The following is a 20,399-nucleotide window of genomic DNA, read 5'->3' as shown; positions in this document are numbered from 1 at the left end:
TATACTTAAGAAATATACAAAATCATTGTAAGAAATGTGAATGAAATAAGCCTAATTTTCAAAAACAAAATGGTTACCAAATTAATTTTTTGTTTTCTATTTTTGAAAATTAAGTTTATAAACACTACTTTCACCTCCAAAGTTCTTTCTTTATTATCTACTTTTTACCAATGGTTTAAAAAACTATGCCAAATTTTGAAAACTATGACTCTGTTTGGTAACCATTTTGTTTTTTGTTTTTGTTTTTGAAAATTAAGCTTATTTCATCCACATTTTTTACACTAATTTGCATATTTTTAAGTACAATGGTTGGATTCTTAGCCAAATTTCAAAATCAAAAACAATTTTTTGAAAGCTACTTTTTCAGTTCTCAAAATTTGGCTTGGTTTTTTAAACCATGGGTGAAAAGTATATAAGAAAAGAAGAAATTTGGAGGTGTAAATAGTATCCATAGATTGATTTTCAAAAAACAAAATGGTTACCAAACGGGCCTAAAAAGGTAGCTTTTAAAAAAAAAATTATCTTTAAAATTTGGCTAAGAATTCAATCATTGTAATTAAGAAAGATACGGATCATTGTAACAAATAGAAAGAAAATATACTTAATTTCTAAAAACTAAAAAACAAAAAACAAAATAATTTACTCCACTAGTATTAATATTGGCTTTTGTTGGAAGATCAAACAAAAAGATTTGAGACTTTTGCCCATTAGGGTTTTTTTTTTTCCTTTTTTTTTAGTGACCTTTATTAAATCTCTAGCTTTTGGGTTATTGGGTATTGGGATTATTTAGTGGCCAAAATGAAAAACAAACCATTCACACACAAGAAAAGCTCTTTTTTCCCACCCACTAACTTGTTTAGCATAAATAACATGCCTTTCACAATTGAGATTTATAAGTGGGATTTCCCCCTTAAAAGTGTTGTGTAGTAGGAACTTCTTGTTTAAAATGGACAATAATCTTTATCTTTCTCCATGTTTTTTTTTCCCCCTCTTTTATAAAGGATTGGTGCACCAATCCAAAATTATACCTTGAAAGTAATTTATGCACATATAGAAAAGAGAGTAATTTTTTTATTGAATTTTATTACTTTTTTAATCTCAAAAAAATATCTAAAAAAAAAAGAAAGAAATTTAACTATGAAGATTTTAGTCGTCATTATGTAATTTACTTTGGTAAAGTTGAATAATTACTATACAAAGACACATGTAATTACTAAATATATTGATCAGATTTAAAAGTCAATCATATATCTATTATATGATTAGATTACTTGTCCTACATCCTATTACAATTTGCCAACCTCATAAGATATACTACAAAATATAGGTTATAAAATCTCAAACTCCCGTTAAATTCATTTTCCAAGCTCTACATGACCGAGATGCAATACAAATTTCAAGCTATATAAATCGATAATTTTCTAAACAACTAGCAAGTGAATTAAACGTCTTTACTTATGAATTTCAACTATCCGAAACTAACTCTATTTAGAGGATTTATTTTTTATTTTATTTTTATTTTTATATAAAGAGAGAGATATTGTCTTGCTTGTCAAGGAAATAAAGTTGACCCTTCATACAAGTGTTTTGAGAAGCAAATAAGGTGGACTTCTCTCCTAGATTATCAATTGACTTGAAATTTTTTGTACTATGGATTGAATATTTGAATAAGTCAAATAAACTTTATTTTTTAAAAAAATCAACTCTTTTATTTTTACTATACATATCCATCACAATATATATATATATAAAAGCTATATATTTGGAAATTTTTGGACCAGCCTATGTCACTCAAACTGACATATGGCACATACCACAATATCTTTCTCCTTCTTGAATGGTACACAAGAAAATTTGACTATTCAACCATTTCATTTCTTTGTTCACATTATTCAATTTAACTCATGAAAACATTTATATTCAATAGTCTAAAATTTTATAAAACTCTCTTTTTTTTCTTATACCAAAAGTTCTTTTAAGTTTATTGGACATAAATTTCAACGGCTTAATAATATATATTAGGGGTGTTCAAAAAACTCGATGACCCAAAAAAACCGATCAACCCAACCCAACCTGTGTGGTTTGGATTGGGTTATCAACTCATTTGGATTAGGGCGGATTCAAATAAATTAAAATGCTATTGGTTGGATTGGTTCATGGATTCACCTAATACAACCTAAACCAACTCAAATTTATTATTAACTTTTAAATATATATTTTTTATTACTTATAACATAATTATGTATACATATATTGATTTTAATTTTATTATTTTTTTAATAACCGATTCTTCAACAATTCTTAAAAGTAGTTTTTTTTGCACTTTAGATAGAAAATTTTTACTATATAAATTGAAATTGAGTTGTTAATCTTAATTCAATATATGAAAATAATTAAATTAGATTTTTACATATTTACGTTTTGTTCTTTTAAGAACAAAATTTTAAATTAATGATCCGATTAACCTGAACCAACCCAACCCAAATATTTCATTGTTGGGTTGGGTTCATTTTTAAATAAGGATTATTTGGGTTGAAAAAAATGTACAATCCAAACAATTGAGTTAGATCTAAAAAGTCTTTCAACTCAACCTAACCAAACCCATGAATACCTATATATTATTGTTCAAATCCTCCCATCTCATATATTATTAGAAGAAAAAAAATTTAAAAATTTCAATAAGGATGATTTATCCTTTGTTAACTTGAAAATCTATGGTTGATATATATTAGTAAAATCGTTTTATTTGTTATTTTTTCTGGTTTCTCTTTTTTCTTTCAAGTTTAATGTACATATGATTCAAAATTTTAAGTTTTATTTAATGATATAGGCTTTTTTTTTTTTTCTTTTTTGCAATATATGAGAGGGATGAATTGAATCTATAACATCAAAATCGATAATAATATATGAATTATACATGTACTCACGAAGGTGTACTTTTTAAAAGAAAAAAGTAATAATTATAATAATTTAAATGTACAAAATAGAGGTTGTTAGAGTATTCATTAGGTTAATAATTTTCTAAAACAAAAATCAAAACACTCTCCTTTTCAAAAATAGAAAAACAAAAAACAAAGAACAAAAAGAACACTTCCCTTAGGAAAAAAAACACAAAAAAATGAGTATAAAAAAATTCCATTGTTGGTTCCTAGCAAGTTCACTTCATATGTCACCTCTGCTTTACCCAACTTGAAAACCATACACTTTAATTTGTCATTACCTTTTGTTTTGATTTATTTTGACCTTTATATTTTTCAAAATGACTCTTTTAGCCTCTAACCTTTTATATTTTATTCATTTTAGATTGATTTGTACTTTTTATTTTTCAAAAAAAAAATTGATTAAATCATATGTTGTTTATAAAATCTAAACTTTCAACAAAATTTTAACAACAATTCCAATTTTGTCCAATTTTTTATCCCTTTTTTTTCCCTTTTTCTTGTTTCTTTATGGAGCCCTTTTGTTGTCATTAAAGTAAATTTTAAAGTAATGTTAGCTTATTTGTTAGCTTATTTGTTTCAAAATTTTTAATTTTTCATTTAAAAAATTCATAATGGTGAAATCTATAAAATTTCATAATGTTTTAGAAGATACAACGTGGTATCAAACAAAAAAAATCAAGTATATATCGTTGATCTATTCTTACTCAAGTCCATTTAAATTTACTAATGAAATATCTACTTCATTTTATTTCTTTAATTACTCTTAAACTTCATGTTAAATATTTACAAATAATTATATTTATTTAGCCATTCACATTTCATTCGGTGTAAAATTATGTTTCAAACATTTAAGATTCCATCCAACACACTTTATATTCATTATAAATTAACTATATATATATTAAAAAAAGTATGTTCAAAAGAATTTTAACTATGTGCATCATACATATTCTCTAATGAGTAAAATTAGAAGGAAAATGATTAGATTAAAAATAGTCCATCTTAAAAGATATAGATAGGAAAAATAATATTGAAATCTAATAAATAATAGTTGCATTCTAAAATGTATTCATTTCTATGTTTCGCACTCTCATCACACACATAAAAAAAATTAAAATATTTCAAAATAGAAGTAAGAAGAATTTTCATGTGACAATTTTGGACAATATAATGAGATGTTCAAAGATAGATGTTGCTAAAAATGTACAAAAATATTTTTTTCATATATAATACTCACCAAAATTACATTAAAAAAAGACAACAATCTATTTTTATATTTTATATGCTCAACCAATTTAAAGTTTCATAATATCGACCAAAAAAATTAGATGTTCAAATATTAGTGAGTGTATAGTGGAACTAAATTTTCTTTTAAAAAAAAATAGTACAAGGTTAATTAAATTTAAATAATAAATTTAAAACAATAGAAAACGGGTTTAAACTAAAAACACGCTTTAACAATGGCAGACTTTTAGGAATCCTTTCGATTTTTTTGGTAATCTGAATGAAACAGTCGGCTTTTTTTTATATATTAAAATAATATCACTTTTTATATCAAATGGCACATTTTGTAATTTCTTCCGAAACAAAGGGCATTTCCCAAATCTTTCAACTATATAAGTCTATATATGAATCTCCTCCTCCATTTTCATTCACTTTCATTTGCGTCTTCTAAAACATCATCGCTGCGTCCCACAGCGCCGCCGCCTCTCTCTCTCTCTCTAAAAACCATGCAAATAATAAGTTCTACAATCCCGGCTCAAAATCTCTCCCAATTTCAGGTCCGCCGGTCGAGTTTCAAATACCAAATGTCGCCGTTGAACCCCTCAGCGGCGCAGATTTCTTCCTTTAAACCCGCCACGTCGACGGTTGATGGAGCTCGCCGGCATCTGGCAAATCTGGACAAGTTGTTGAAGAAAACCGATCCGCCGGTCAAGGTCGACCCGGAACCGGTTCACAAGGACCCGAATAAGGGATCGGTGATGCCGATTAAAGGAAAGGGGCTTTTAGAAGGGCTGAACCTGGCCAGAATTTGGCCGGAGGTAAAAGCGGTGGAGGAAATGTCGCCGAGAAATCTCAACAGGCTGCAGAGGCTACTGTCGAAAACGATGGAGTATTCACCGAGAAACGCCCTCGGCCAGCGGTGGCGCGAGTACCACGGTTGCAACGATTGGTCCGGTTTACTCGACCCGCTCGATGAAAATCTCCGCCGTGAAGTCGTCCGGTACGGGGAGTTCGTACAAGCCGCATACCATGCCTTCCACTCAAACCCAGCCACGTCACCCAACGAGGCCCCACTCCCTCGCCACGTGGCACTTCCGGATAGATCTTACAAAGTCACAAAGAGTCTCTACGCCACGTCATCAGTCGGGCTACCCGGTTGGGTGGACGAGGTCGCTCCGGATCTCGGCTGGATGACGCAGCGGTCCAGTTGGGTCGGATACGTCGCCGTTTGCGACGATCGCCGTGAAATCGCACGAATGGGACGACGCGATATCGTCATCGCACTTCGTGGCACCGCCACCTGTCTGGAATGGGCCGAAAATGTTAGAGCTCAACTCATCAACATCCCCGCTGACGCTGACGCTGCCGCGGAAGACGGTGGCGATCCGAAAGTGGAGTGCGGATTTCTAAGCCTGTATAAAACTGCTGGAGCACACGTGAAGAGCTTATCAGAGTCGGTGGTGGAGGAAATCCGACGATTAACGGAGATGTACAAAGGAGAAAGGTTGAGCATCACAGTGACCGGACACAGCCTAGGCGCGGCATTGGCTGTCCTGGTAGCGGACGAGATCAGCGTTTGTTCACCGGAGGTTCCGCCAGTGGCAGTGTTCTCATTCGGCGGACCGCGCGTGGGGAACAAAATCTTCGCAAATCGAATAAAATCTCGAAACGTGAAGGTATTGCGGATTGTAAACTCACAAGACGTGATAACACAGGTACCGCCAGTGACATACTCCCACGTGGGAACCGAGCTCCGAGTGGAGACAAAGATGTCGCCGTTCTTGAAACCTAACGCCGACGTAGCTTGTTGCCATGATTTGGAAGCGTATTTACATCTGGTCGACGGATTCTTGTCGTCTAAATGTCCGTTCCGACCGAATGCGAAACGGAGTTTAGTGCGACTGGTGCAAGATCAGAGGGGGAACGTGAAGAAATTGTATATGAGGAAAGTGAAGGATTTGGGCTTCAATCCAGAGCTGCAGACGGCGGGGTGTTTGCCGAGTCCCTCTTGATTTCATCACAATTTTACTAAATCTGGGGAGTTTGGTTGAACATGGTTGGATTCTAGGCATTAGATTTCATGAACATACACAATTTCAATGGGGCAGAAAAGATTCTTCCCTTTGTTAATTACTTCTACTTTTTCATTTCTTTATTTTTGTGAGGGCGGAGATTAATCTCCTTCTCTCATCACAACCTTCCCTTTTTACCGCCTCATCTGATGAATTATGTTCAGATTGGCGTGTTATATACCTTGTATTAAATTAATTAATCTATGGTTCTTTTTAATGTTTTTTTCAACAATCCAATTTATATCACAAGTTATCAACTTTTTGTATCTTTAAAAATATATCACCTAAGTTTGTCGATGCTTTATGTAACTATCAACACACTTGCAATATTGTGGTGTCAATATCATGTTTGCTTTGAATTAAATCTCCGTTGTGGATATCCTATTTTCATTCAAGTGGCATTAAAAAATAAATAAATAAACTTCAAAATAAACTATATATATATAATCTAAGGGACTTTAAGGTCAAGTTTTAATACAACATTATTTAAGAAAATAATAATGATAGTACAACATTGGATGATGCACGCACACCCATTATAAATGCATCATTCGAGATAAGATAACAAACGCATAATTAGCAACATGGATTGTTTTATACATTGAAACCAAAATAATGATGATAATAATAATTTTTTTAAAAAATACACTTGTAGCCTATAATGTTTATATTTGGTTGTATTTGAGTTTTTGTGTTTTAAAATTGAAGTTTCAAATTATTTCTTTTTTTTTTTTAATTTCTATATTATTAACACTTTTGTTCGTTGTCATTAACTTTCAGTTATGTAAGATTGTTCAGATTTTTTTTTAGGCTCGCATAGCATAAATATATTAATTTATATTCTTAAGTTGTTGATGTGTTAAAATATCATATAAGTTGATTTTTTTTTTTTCAAATTAAATAAAAGTGTTGTTTTTTCCCTCTCTCCTTTTCTCTCTCCACCCCTACCAATCTCTTTCTCCCCTTTCTTCTCTTTTTCTTTAGAAAAAATTCTAATGTTACGAGATTATCATAAATTTGTTTTCATAAATATTACTGGACTCCATGTTAATGTTAGTGGGTCTAACTTTACTTTTTTCACTTTTTTCCTTTGCTTGAATTTCTCTGATCAAACCTTTATCTTTCTAATAATTCCACATTTGAAACGTTCTCATTGTGTCGAGCGAAGGAAAAAATGAGGGAGGGAGAGAAATCAAAATCCTTCTTATTGGATGATCATGATATTTTTTAAAATGTGAAATTCTAGATAAAAGGAGGAAGATTCATGAACAAGGAGAGAGTAGACAAAGAAAAGGACAAAAGAAAAAAATTAATATTATTAATTTAAAGAATAAAAATAATATGTGGTTGCCTATTAACAAGTAAAAAAATAATTATATATGAATAGATGTTAACCTTATCAACCTTGATTAAAAATAGTTTTTTTTTTTAAGAAAAAGTTTAGTCTTAATAGCAAGGATCAAAAGTGTTAGGGATTGAAAATGGAATTGTTCGATCTTTACTGGTTAAAATGTCGAGTTTTAAAAACTCAAAGACCAAAATACGACTGAACTCAAAGCTCGAAGACCTGTAAATTTTCTAATAATAACATAAAAAATGTTGACCTAAACGTAGCTCAACCGGTTAACACATATGTATCAAACTACGACCAAAAAGTCAGATTTAGATGCTCCCTTGCAAGCATTTATATATATACCCACTTACCAAGCCTAAATCTTCCAATGTGGGACAATTTCTACCTATTTTCTCTCAAAACTAATTTTTCCTTTTGCAATGGGCCAAAAGCCGAAAGTCATTCCCAACAATCTTCCACAAATGACAGATATAGCAAACAAAGTAAAACAACAAAAATATTTTGAAAACCAATTTTTAAGCTAAGAAAAAAGAACAAACTTAAATATCAGTATCTTATGATTTGAATTAATGCATGGTGAAGTAGGGCAACAACCTTATTAGAGAGAGCGAGTTTACCTCTTGAACTTTCACTAACTATGGTTGAGACCTCCACAACACGTTTTTACTCCTTAAATTTTTTTTGATTCCACGACATAAAATGTACTATATAAGGCTATGCACATAAATCTCGGGTCACCATGAAAGCTCTAGAAAGAGACCCTTAAACTCTTTCATAGTCGGGGGTCACGTCTTTACATTCACATTTATTGCTTCATCAAGTTTATCGCAACAGACCACTCAAAAACTGAGCTATGAAGACTTGATATCTAGTTCACACCTAGACTACTTCATCAAGTCTATCAAAAGACAAACCATTCAAAACTAAGCTATGAAGATTTTTGCAAACTATCCATCAAGTCCATACCAGAACCACCAAAAGAGAAAGAGCTATAGATCTTTAAGGTTTTAGTTATCTCCCTCAAGTTCGTATTAGAACCACCCAAAGAAGGCTATGGATTTTTTATGGGTTTGAGTCCCATGCACAATGAATATTCTTGGATTATTCCCCTTGTTAGACCTTAGGTTAGAGGATCGGCTAAGTTCCTCTCCAACCTCACAAAATCAAAGGAGATAATTCCTCCTTTTAATAACTATTTCAAGGCTCCATGTATGAGACGTATATGCCTCATTTTGCCATTATATACACTATTTTTGGTAATTCCTATGTCAGTGATAACTTGTAGATATACAAGTTATTTTATCTCTCTCATATAAAAAAAAAAAAAAAAAAAAAAACTCTCAAAATTACGACACTTTTGCTAAAGATTTCATATAAGTAATCAAAGTATGTGATCATACATCTTCAACGCCTAATCTATCTGAATGTTGATCTAATATCGTTGTCTTAATGCAGAACGCCCACTGATGCAGTCAAACAAGAACTATCAGAGACAAAACACATGATCGCATAACCAGTTAAGTTGATAACTTTAGGCGATGAAGCATAATATGACATGGGCGATGGAAGTCAACCCACAGATTGAGTCACTGGCTGACAAGAGAACTTCGTTGAAGGTTCAATGAACTTCTGACGCATTGCAGGCGATGTGTTAGGGTATGGAATTTAATGCACCATATATTATTGTACTGGGCCTTAGTGCCTTAGTTTATTGTTTTGTACTAGTTATTTGTACACCCCACTTGCTTTAGGACAAGTGGGAGATTATTGGGGATGATGCCCTAAACTCTCGTGTCTTATAGTTTGTAAAATCAATTTTTTAACAAACCTTGTGATGTATAATATATGATATTTTCTTCACTTATTGTCTTTGAACATTAGATACTTTATTTGCTTTACCACAAACCAATAAACTAAAATCTGTGGTTGTCATTATGTAACGTAAGCATGTATATGGAGACATAGAAGTGGATCATGTCTTAAGTGATAATCAAAATGGTCTGTAGTATATGGATATAGAAGGAAAACCTTATCTTGGTAATGCTACGGATGTGGTCCGCTTTGTAGAATAGTTACAAATATTGTAACTTGCTACAAATTATCTGATCCTATCATTCATGGAGACATGCGAGCGGAGGTGTCCTATACAAAGAGTTTGTATAAGACCTGACCACAAAGAGAAAGTCACATATCATATATTCGAATGAGTAGGATATATGATATCATTGTTTTCAGCTAACATATCATATATTCGAATTATCCATGCATAACTACCCAATTGATGTGAATTAACTTATTTCTCTAAGCCCGAAAATCAATTAATCTGAATCGATCGAGCATCCTAATTCATAATTAAGACCAGAAAAGTCGTGTCCTAACTAACCTACATGCTTCTAGATGCAATTGGGTTATCAGCGGTCATAAAGAACTAGAAACACATGCATTAAGATTCAGAATTCAACTATGTTGATTAAGTGTCAGGATAGTCATGTTCAAATAATCAATTTATTTCTTAAATCTGGATTAAACATGCGATGCAAAGATTCTTGGACAGCCTAAAAACCTAAGCATGCTTATCTAATCTGTGCTACAAGGGTAAATCCAAAGCATGGACGATTACGAGGATGCGTGCAAGCTTGAATTTAACTAGCGAAGACATGCTATCATGATAGGGACGTCAATCCAACACATAAAAGCAGGTCTAAATTACATAAGATTAAAAGAAACATAATACTGAATGAAAGCATAGAATTAGTAAAAAAAAAAAAAAAAAACTCACAAAATACAAAGAACATTTATCCAAGAACTAACTGAAAGATTACCGCATCGATTCATAGATAAACCAATGGGATACAATCCAATACAAATTCATAATCCGAAAGTAAAATAAAAACTAACCTAATGATACTAAAAATTAAAGAGAATTGAAGAAGAAGGAAGTCTGACTTCGGCCTCTATGCATTCAGCTCCAAATTTCAGCCTATACCCCCAAAATTTAGCATATTTCGTCCTAGGGTCAAGAAGAGGAATTTATGATGATCAACGCAGCATTGCAACGCTTGGAGTAGTTGCAACGCTGATGCGGCGAGAGGGAAGCGTCAGAAAGAAGTCCAACGCTCACTTGCGTGCATGCTCAGCTCCATGTTCGTCATTCTTCACAATGTTGCAATGATGATGCTTTTGCCTTCAAGCATTGGAGTTCAGCATTGAAATGTGTTGGGACGCTGACGATGATACAACTCGGAGCATCGCGATGCTTGGACTAGCATTGCAACGCTGCATCCACTGTCAGATACTTGCTACTCGATACTCGATCCTCGTTCCCTCGGTAGCATTTTCTTGCTTATAACGACCTTTTACTCGATGGTACTCGATGATGCTCGATGGCTGTGAAGGAAATCGATCACGAGGATTTTCATGAGCAACAGAATAGATCATTCTAAATTACAATCATGTATGAACATTACAATTATAGTCATAAAACGAAACAAACGATTACGTAATCATTACAAAAATTACAGCATGAAAAGTAAAAATGATCAAGAAGAGAAATCTCTACACATATTTATAGACTCGCATCCACGCTTCTTGATCATGAACGCTCGAACACAGCAACCTCGAGCTCTCGAACAACACGAACACCGTGCACTGGCACTCCACGATCGCCTCGGTCACGAACACTTCAGCAAGAACACGAACGGCCTCCACAGAACCTCGACGGTGTCAAGTTGAGTATGACACCACCAAGAAGGCTACCTTGGTATTTTCAGTGTGAGAATCCAAAGGGTGGGCTCTGTGTGGACTTGGTTTAAGGAAGAATAAGGAGGAAACAACAATCATGTACATGATTGAGCAAGTGGGAGAAGATTGAACCTATCTATAAGTCGATGCCCAATCGTTTAGCAAAAGCTAAGCGATCGTCTAGCAAAAGCTAAGCGATCGTTTATCTCATCGTTTAGCAGCGTGTTTGACGCTTACAAACACTACATGATCGTTTACCTTTTGTCAAGCTGTCGTTTAGTAAATCCATATTTACTTGACAAGCTCCATGAGATTCTTTTTTCCGGGAGAAAATCTCAAAACAATTTTGACAAAAAACTTACTAAAATTAAGAAAACAATTTTTCTTTTATCTCACGGTTACCATGAACCACCAATAACCTCCCACTCAATTGGTTGTTAGAGAAAAATAATTAATTATCCAATAATTAATATTATTATAAATATAAATGATAACCAACTTATCATATTATATTTATAACCTATAGTTTTAATATTTCATCTCATGAAACATATAAACCATAGTTCTTTTTCTATTCTATGGTACTTAATGTAAATCTCATTTACATTAATCCTCCACTAGATGTATCTTATACATGATACCGATCATATCATATATAATCAAAATACATCTTGTCAATTTGAACATTTCAAATAAACACTAAGAACTGATCCTCAACTGAATCCATTGAGCTACCAAGGGGACCTTATGGACCTGTAGCTCGAAGCTCCAACGGTACGTGAATAACTGACTAAACTCTTTAGTCACGGGATCCACCATCCATTAACTTCCAGGCACTCCACTAAAGACCGACAATTGAACTCTCCTTACCACAAATATATTATATATCCATCTTAACCAATCAGTAGTGCGACAACCCTTCACAGATCGCTCGTAAGTACATCTGGGCCAATAACCGTCATGCCCCTGTAGTTACATCTAACTCCTTAAGTACCACTGATCCCTCTAATGAACATAAGTCATAGTACTAATGACTGAGTTCTCTCTTCCAAAGAGAAGTCGTGGCCACTATGTTGAAGCCCTAGAATCAATCCTTAAGGAAACAATCTCTCTACTTATCCTTGCTTCGGGAAAAGAGTTAATTCCATCTTGTGAATTAAGTTCCCAACTCCCAGATCAGACAAGTCCCCAAAAAGATAGGCATGTTGAGTTGGCAATTTGGCCACTCTCACCCATACTAATCAAAGGACCGCCCTCAAAGGCAAGAGTTCCCAAAACACTCAGGATTTAGGTCATGTCACCTATGGTCGTTTAGATGAGATGTAAGTCTCTAGTATCAATAGCGTTATATACACAGTCTAGTCATCTCGTGGTCCAGGTCTTATACAAACTCTTTGTATAGGACCTTCACTCGTATGTCTCCATATGAATGGTCAGGATCTACCATTTGTAGTACTCTACAAAGCGGGCCGTATCCGTAGTATCACCAGGATCAGGTATCCCACTTTAATCCTTATACTACATACCTATTTAGGTTATCACTTAAGGCATGATCCACTTATATATTATATATACATGCTTAAGTTCACATAAGATAACCAAGGAGTTTTGTTTATTGGATATGAGTAAATGCTATAATTAAATAACATTTATTTTGTTCATAAAACAATATGTATCTTTACAAAACAACGAAACTCCGAGAGAATTTGGACACTAATCCCAATAGACTGATCATACTCAGTGGAACTCAATGGCATTTTGGTCTTTTCAACTCTTTTGAAGCCTGGATGTTCAAATTAGCTCCAAAAATCTTCAAATTAACCTCGTTCTTTACCAAATGATTAATTCTACCTCTTGGTTGCTCGATACCTACAAAATAGAAAAATAAACATATAAAATCTACTAACGAGCCCAAATTAAGATAGAAATAATAGCTCTTTTTAAGAGCTAACATCAATCCTACTGCATGCATAAAGTCAGGCTTGAAGAAGGATAAAAAGGCTCTGTTGAACCTCAACGCAGGTTGAACCATGCAATGAAAAAAGTTGTTAAAAAGAAATCATTAGGTGGTTAGATGCAAGAATTATTTTCCCCATTTTAGATAACACACGAGTGATGCGGTCAAATAATGTCGTTGTTTTAATGCAGAACGCCCACTGATGCGGTCAAATAAGAACTATCAGAGACAAACACATGATCACATAACCAGTTAAGTCGGTAACTTTAGACGATGAAGCATGATATGATATGGGCGGTGGAAGTTAAATCACAGATTGAGTTGGTGGCTGACAAGAGAACTTCGTTGAAGATTCAATGAGCTTCTGACGCATTGCAGGAGGCACGTCGGAGTATGGAATTTAATGCACCTTATCAGCACAATCATGTGTGAGAGAAGAGAAGTCATCCTCAAACACCTATAAATACTCATGCAATCACCATGCAAAATATATACCAGAGACACCAAATTTCTGAGAAGAAAACTCTGTTAAAATCCTTCTCGTTCAACCATAAAAACACCCTAGTGAGAGTTTGAGTCTCTTGTGGAAGAAGACGAGCTCCATTGTTCAATATTTGCAGTGAAGCAGTCATCATTAGAGTCAGAGGAAGCAAGACATTGCGCACCACTACTTGATTCTCTATCCCTTTATTTATCTTAAGTGTATTTGTGTTGTATTGTTAACATTGAAAAGTTCAAAGTCTGCAATATGAATACATATTTATTCCATCCTTTGTTCATTTTCTCTATCATCATTAGTAGCTAAATTACTTTATGGGTTAAGAAGCATGTAGCCAGCACGAACTAAGCAACAAAAGAATCATTCGATAAACTTGTTTTATGTATGCCTACATGTGTCACTTGGATGAATCGAAAGATTACTCTAAGTAAATTGAATCTAGGTTTGAAAGAACTCTGATTTAGAACTCATAAAACAAGAGGAATGCTCCTTAGAAATAAGTACATCTTTAACATATTACACTCACCACATGCATCCTAGAGATAAGATAGTGTGGCTAGATACACTGAGAAGCGTTGGTCGTAATATCAAGTATATTGCTTGAACGCATGATTTATATAGTTTCTTAGGAAGTGTTTGTAAAAATTCTTCTCAACTCTACCATCACATAACAGTATCCAACAACCACCGCTCACATTGTTTCATTTAAAGTACAACCCTCATCACATAAAGTTTAGAGTTAGAATAATACCAAAAATTGACCATTTGATTGAATATTTCATTTGCATTAAAATCGAAGTATTAGTTTCATCGCACACTTGTAAGCAATTCCTGAGTTTGACCATGGACTTACCAAGACCCTGGTTGAATTTGCACTTGGGTTCTACCAGGTAAAATAAAGCATTATAACCTCATGATCATTATTCATCTCATCGCATGCTATGAATGCATTAGGCAGCCTGTGAGTCACAGTGTAAAGAGACTGGTACTGATGCCCCTCACAATGTTACATCTCTCAATAGAAGCCACTCAGCCTCTTGTCCTACTAATTCTAGAGCAATAAGCTATGACTCCATGGTGGACCTAGCTATACAAGTCTGTTTTGCAGATTTCCATGATATGGCTCCTCATCCTAGTAAGAACAGATATCCAGAAGTGGATCTTACTTCGTCGTTGTCTCTTACCCAATTTGTATCACAATACCCTTCTAATACAACAAGAAATTTATAAAATGCAAACAATAACCTATAGTGCCTTTAAGGTACTTAACAAACAACGAAGCACAATCCAATGATCTTTATGAGGATTATGCATATATCTACTCAATCTACTCACAACATATGTGATATTAGGTATGGTGTAGTTCATTAAAAACATAACACTTTCTATAATCGTTGCATTTTCAGATTGAGAAACACTATTTCCTTTATTTTTCTTAAGGCTAATACTAGCATCATAAGGTGTTCTCACAAGGGTGTCATCAAAGCTATCAAACCTCTTTAAAAAAAAATTCTATGTAGTGTGATTGACACAAAGAGAATCCATTCTCAGTTTTTCTTATCTTAACACCAAGTATTACGTCAGCTTCTCCTAAATCTTTCATTTCAAAATGTGACGATATAGCTACTTGGTATTATTGATTACATCCATGCGTGTTCCAAAGATAAGTATATCATCAACATACAAACATATAATCATACACTCTGCTCCATACAATTTTGAGTGCATACAGGTATTAGAAGAATTCACCTTGAAATCATTGTTTACTAGAGTATTGTTAAATTTTTCATACCATTATTTGGGAGCTTGTTTAAGACCATAAAGAAATTTTTTTAACTTGCATACTTTATTTTCTTGAATGGCAACTGTAAAGCCTTCAGGTTGCACCATATATATTTCTTCTTCTAAGTCACCATTAAGAAAAGAGTACATGGATTAAATTGTTATATAATAAAGTTCATGGACTAAATTATTACAAAATTGAAAATACAAGGACTAAATCGTTACAAATCAAAGTTTAGGGACTAAACTATTACTTTCATGAAAGTTTAGAGACCAAAAAATATTTGTTAACCTTAAAATTAATATTGCAATTAATTTAAGATTGGTTTATTTTAATTATCTAGTATGTTTTAATATTTCATTATTATGTATAAATTTTTCATATTTCATCATGTACAAAATTGGCAATAAAGACATATTTAAAATGAAACTAAAGAAACCGTCGTGACATTTGAATTGGTCGCTATAATACTTAAAACTCATATGAATATTATTCTAGAATCACGTTTATTGAAATCATGTTAAGAAGTATTAAATGAAAAACATGTCATTTTTCATAATAACGTTATTTAGTTGACCCGACCGTTTTAATTCTCAATTTGTTTAAATGTACAAATTGCAATCGAATAGCATTTGGTTCTATCACGATTAGTTGTACTATTTAAGTACTATTTTCAAATTATCTCTAATTTAGTAGATTTTGTATTGATATATACATTAATTGAAAATCACAATTTACTTTTAATAAACTATTATTGATTTGGCCAATATTTTTATTTTCGATCTTATTATAATCCTCTTTTATAAATTATCCTATTATATAGATATCTATCAGTGATAGAATATATTGTTGGTAGAAGTTTATCACTGATAGATCATATCACAGGTAAAAGTCTATCAATGATAGAAGTCTATCGTTGATAGGCTTTGTTATATTTACAAATTTTTTTTAATAAAATGATGTTATACACTTGATTATTATTCCTAAAAATGCTATCAATTACAATTATCTTATAAATTTCTACGTTTATGGTCAATAACTTCGAATGGTTTTTTCTAAAAAAAATTTCTTTAAAAAAATAAAAAACCTAGAATGGTTAAATCATTTTAAATGTATCATTTCCAAAACAATTTTTTTTATCTATGTACATCGTTTCAAAAATGTTGCTTTATATTTTATTTTTCTCTTGTTTTTTATTTGTATGTTCTCATAAGTTTAAAATATCGACGTCTTAGCTTCGTGGAAATTTCGTTGGAATATCGATAAAATATCGAATTTTATAGATATTTTTGAAAAGTTTATAAAAACAAAAAAAATAAATTAGTTGATAAATATTTTTATGATTTTCAAGTATATATTATTTATATTACGACATTTTCATCATTATTTTTTATATTTGATAGACTTTTCTACGATATAATAGAAATATTGATTCACTCCTCACGTCGATGCTGACCCATGAAAACGTGAAAATATCGATATCGATATTTCAACGGAGATTTAATACTATGATTGGCATGATAATCTTAATATTACAAATCATATATTCCTAAAATGGTTCTTAAAATATATTTTAAAAGATAAACCACGGTTACCATTTTTTAAACTACGGATTTAAATTTAGTTATTAATTTTCAAATTTTTAAAAATCCACATATCATTAGAAACAAAATTGAAAGCTAGGGTTTACGCTAGACATAAAATCTAAAATTTATATTTAATAGATTAAATAATTTATTTTTTTAAATTTATGAAGACATATTATTAATTAAAAATTTAGAGATTTATTAAATACATCATTGAAATTTTTGTGATATGTTATATAGTTTTGAAAGTTTGTAACCTATTAAATAAACAAAAGTCTCATATTTTATAAACTAAACTTATAAATTAGCAAACAAATTACTAGACAACCTCTTAATTACTCTAAAAAAGAATAAAGAAATTAAGGAAGAATCTAGCACATCTAGAAGCTACCATGTCAAAACCTAATGTTGAAGTCTTTAATTAAATGGGTTTTATGAGCAAAAAAAAGTTGGTAATAGTTATTAGTCTTATCAAGTCAATAAATGTACTTTCATAAATGTTTAACAATATATACTTATCATTTTTAATAAATGTTGATTAAAGAAGACTTGGCATTTAACAAAACCTTATAAAAGCATCAAACTAAAGTTTTCAAGTATGATTATTGTTGAAGATAGTTACTTAACCAGCATGGTTTCATCTCAAAATAAACAATTTTATTCTTAAAAAAAAACAATTTTAACTTAAACTATTAATTTATTAGTGAAGTTTTAATAATCATCTATTTAGTTTATAATATGATATTTCCAAACTCAAAACTATATTTTATATTTAGTACATAGAGTGAGACGTGAAAAATGTTGGATAGTTGTAACTTATAACAACGACGACATAGTTCAACTAGTATAAAAAAGTATGAGTTATCAATCAAGAGGTTTGAATGTTAGAATCTCCTATCCCCTAACGTATTGTTGAGCTAAAGAAAATGTAGGATAGTTGTTTTTGTTAAGAGAAAAATAATCATACATCGAAAGTACATATTTAAGAGATAGAATCAAAGAATTTTCAAGTTTATAGATCAAAACACACTTAAATAAACCAATCTAGCTAAACTCAAATTCAACTCCAAAGATTACGGGCATGTTTGGTTAACAATCTAAATGATGTTTTATTCTAAAAAAAAAAAATTGTTTTTGGATTCTATGATACAAACAAATTCTGAAAACAACATTTTTTATGTTTTCATTTATCTATATTTTGAATTCTAAAAAATTTAAAGTACATAATTATATTAAATAAAGATAAAAATATTTAAAAGTACAAGTATCGGTTATAAATTCAATTAATTTATGTAATTAAATTATATATTATGTTATGTATATAATTTTTGAAAAGATTATGTAATGTATTATAAATTATATAATAATTGTACCAGTTTTTTTAATATAGAACATATTCATAAATAAATTAATAATTATTTATAATCAACTAATATTTAGTGGTAATTACAACTAATAAATTGATATATATAGTATCAAATAAGGGTGAGCATCTATTGATCAGAGTCGGTTTTCGACCAAACCGCCATCAAACCGCTTATGGTCGGTTTAGTAAATGTTCAAACTGACATCGATTGTCAAAGAGTATAAATCGGTGGTTTTAGTCGGTTTTATTCTTTAAATTTCTTTTGAAAATTTTCGGTTTGGAATTTTCTCAAACCGATACCAACCAACCCTCTCATTCTCCGACCGACTGAGTTCGATTTGGTCGGTCGGCTCGACTTTTTGGTCTATCATACCTACTCCTAGTATCACATATATTAGAAACAAAAATCAATTTTTAAATCAAAGACTAAATACATTTGAAAATATGAAATGTAACTCAACTGTCATGGAATATGTTTGTTATAACCTATTCTAAAAAAAATACATACATACATACATATACATACGTGTATATATATATATATATGTTTGTTATAAATTTGCTTTCAACAAAATGATATATTTCAATTGGTCGACTCATCCGTATGATGTTACAAGTTCTAATTAGCAAATAATAATAATAATAATTAAAGGGTATTTTAGAAAGAAGAAAATTACAAAAGTCGGAGATGGGTTTCCCCAGTCCATTACGTGTTTAATTAATAAATATACGTCCAATATAATTAAAAACAGTGATTGGAGTTTGACGGCTTTTACGACGGAGCACTGGCGGAGGAGACGCGGCGCCGCCGCCCGTTGTCGGCACCGGCAGAGGGGGGCCCCGCCCTAAGAGATTTTTGTCAACTCTGAACTTACCGACTTTTTTGGTTTGAATTTCAATGGCCATTTGAAGTCGGCGAAGAAGAAGACATGCACGAAATATAGCAGCTTTATAATGCCTATCTCCACATTCCAAAACACACTAATGTGGGGCCCTTTTTCAAATTATGTATTACAAAGCCCCAATATTGGCGGTGATAACCTGCCAGAATGAACTTATCTCGACTAACATAAAAATACGGATTATGAATTAATCGTTCAGATATCTACGAACGAATTAATATTTCTAGTCAATTTAAAACTACATTGTATTTGTTTTTTTATAAAGTTTTTATTTTGGTGATATAGAGGGTGAGAACTTCAACTTCTAATTTCGAAAGAAGTACATATAATTTAGTTTGCGAATTTTTTAATGTTTTTATTCAAAGAACCATAATTAGATATAACCTAAGCTGTATTTAGTCTCATACTTCCCTTTCTTTTATACATAAGAAAATTTTTAAAAAGTTAGCATGTGACAATTTTTAATTGAATAGCTGTAGTCCAACAACACCGAGATATTTCCTTATTCAAATTCCTAAACCTTTGTTGTTCTATCTATTAAGAAGTAAATGATGTTTCAAGCACTTTCACTTTCTCTTTTTTCCTGATAATTTTTTACTGGAATCAAACATTTAACCTCAAGTTTGCTAGTATGTATAGAATATATTAAAAAATATACTTATAATGTTCAAAGACGATACAAGCAAATAATGAATAAGATAGTTTGATCCACCCATATTTTCTGTTCATATAAAAATTAGAGGTTAAAATACCATTATGTTCTTTATACTTTAAGATTGATTTAATTTTAGCTTTTATATATTCAAAGGTCTCGATTTTAATACTTGTATTATTAGTAGATCTTAAATTTAGTCATTTTATATTAATTTTTATCAAAATTGGTAAAATAATTTTAATACACTTTCATACAAAAACAATACAATATGATAGTAACTATGTTACCCCAAAATTTGTAGTGGATGGGCTAATAGAT

The 20,399-nt window shown here is 31.6% G+C and overlaps 1 protein-coding gene across 1 annotated transcript; it reads left to right on the top strand.

The window, feature by feature from the left end:
• Positions 1-4,574: 4,574 nt before the first annotated feature.
• Positions 4,575-6,470, top strand: PLA-I{BETA]2 (alpha/beta-Hydrolases superfamily protein). The gene has a single exon (XM_039031081.2). The coding sequence runs from the start codon at positions 4,673-4,675 to the stop codon at positions 6,176-6,178; it is 1,506 nt and encodes a 501-aa protein (XP_038887009.1). The 5' UTR covers positions 4,575-4,672; the 3' UTR covers positions 6,179-6,470.
• Positions 6,471-20,399: the final 13,929 nt, after the last annotated feature.

This window comes from Benincasa hispida, chromosome 5 (genome assembly GCF_027475165.1).
Source record: "Benincasa hispida cultivar pf3 chromosome 5, pf3_genome.v1.1, whole genome shotgun sequence".
Taxonomy (NCBI): domain Eukaryota; kingdom Viridiplantae; phylum Streptophyta; class Magnoliopsida; order Cucurbitales; family Cucurbitaceae; genus Benincasa; species Benincasa hispida.
Note: the sequence above shows the minus strand (reverse complement) of the source record. Positions and strands in the feature narration are given on the sequence as shown.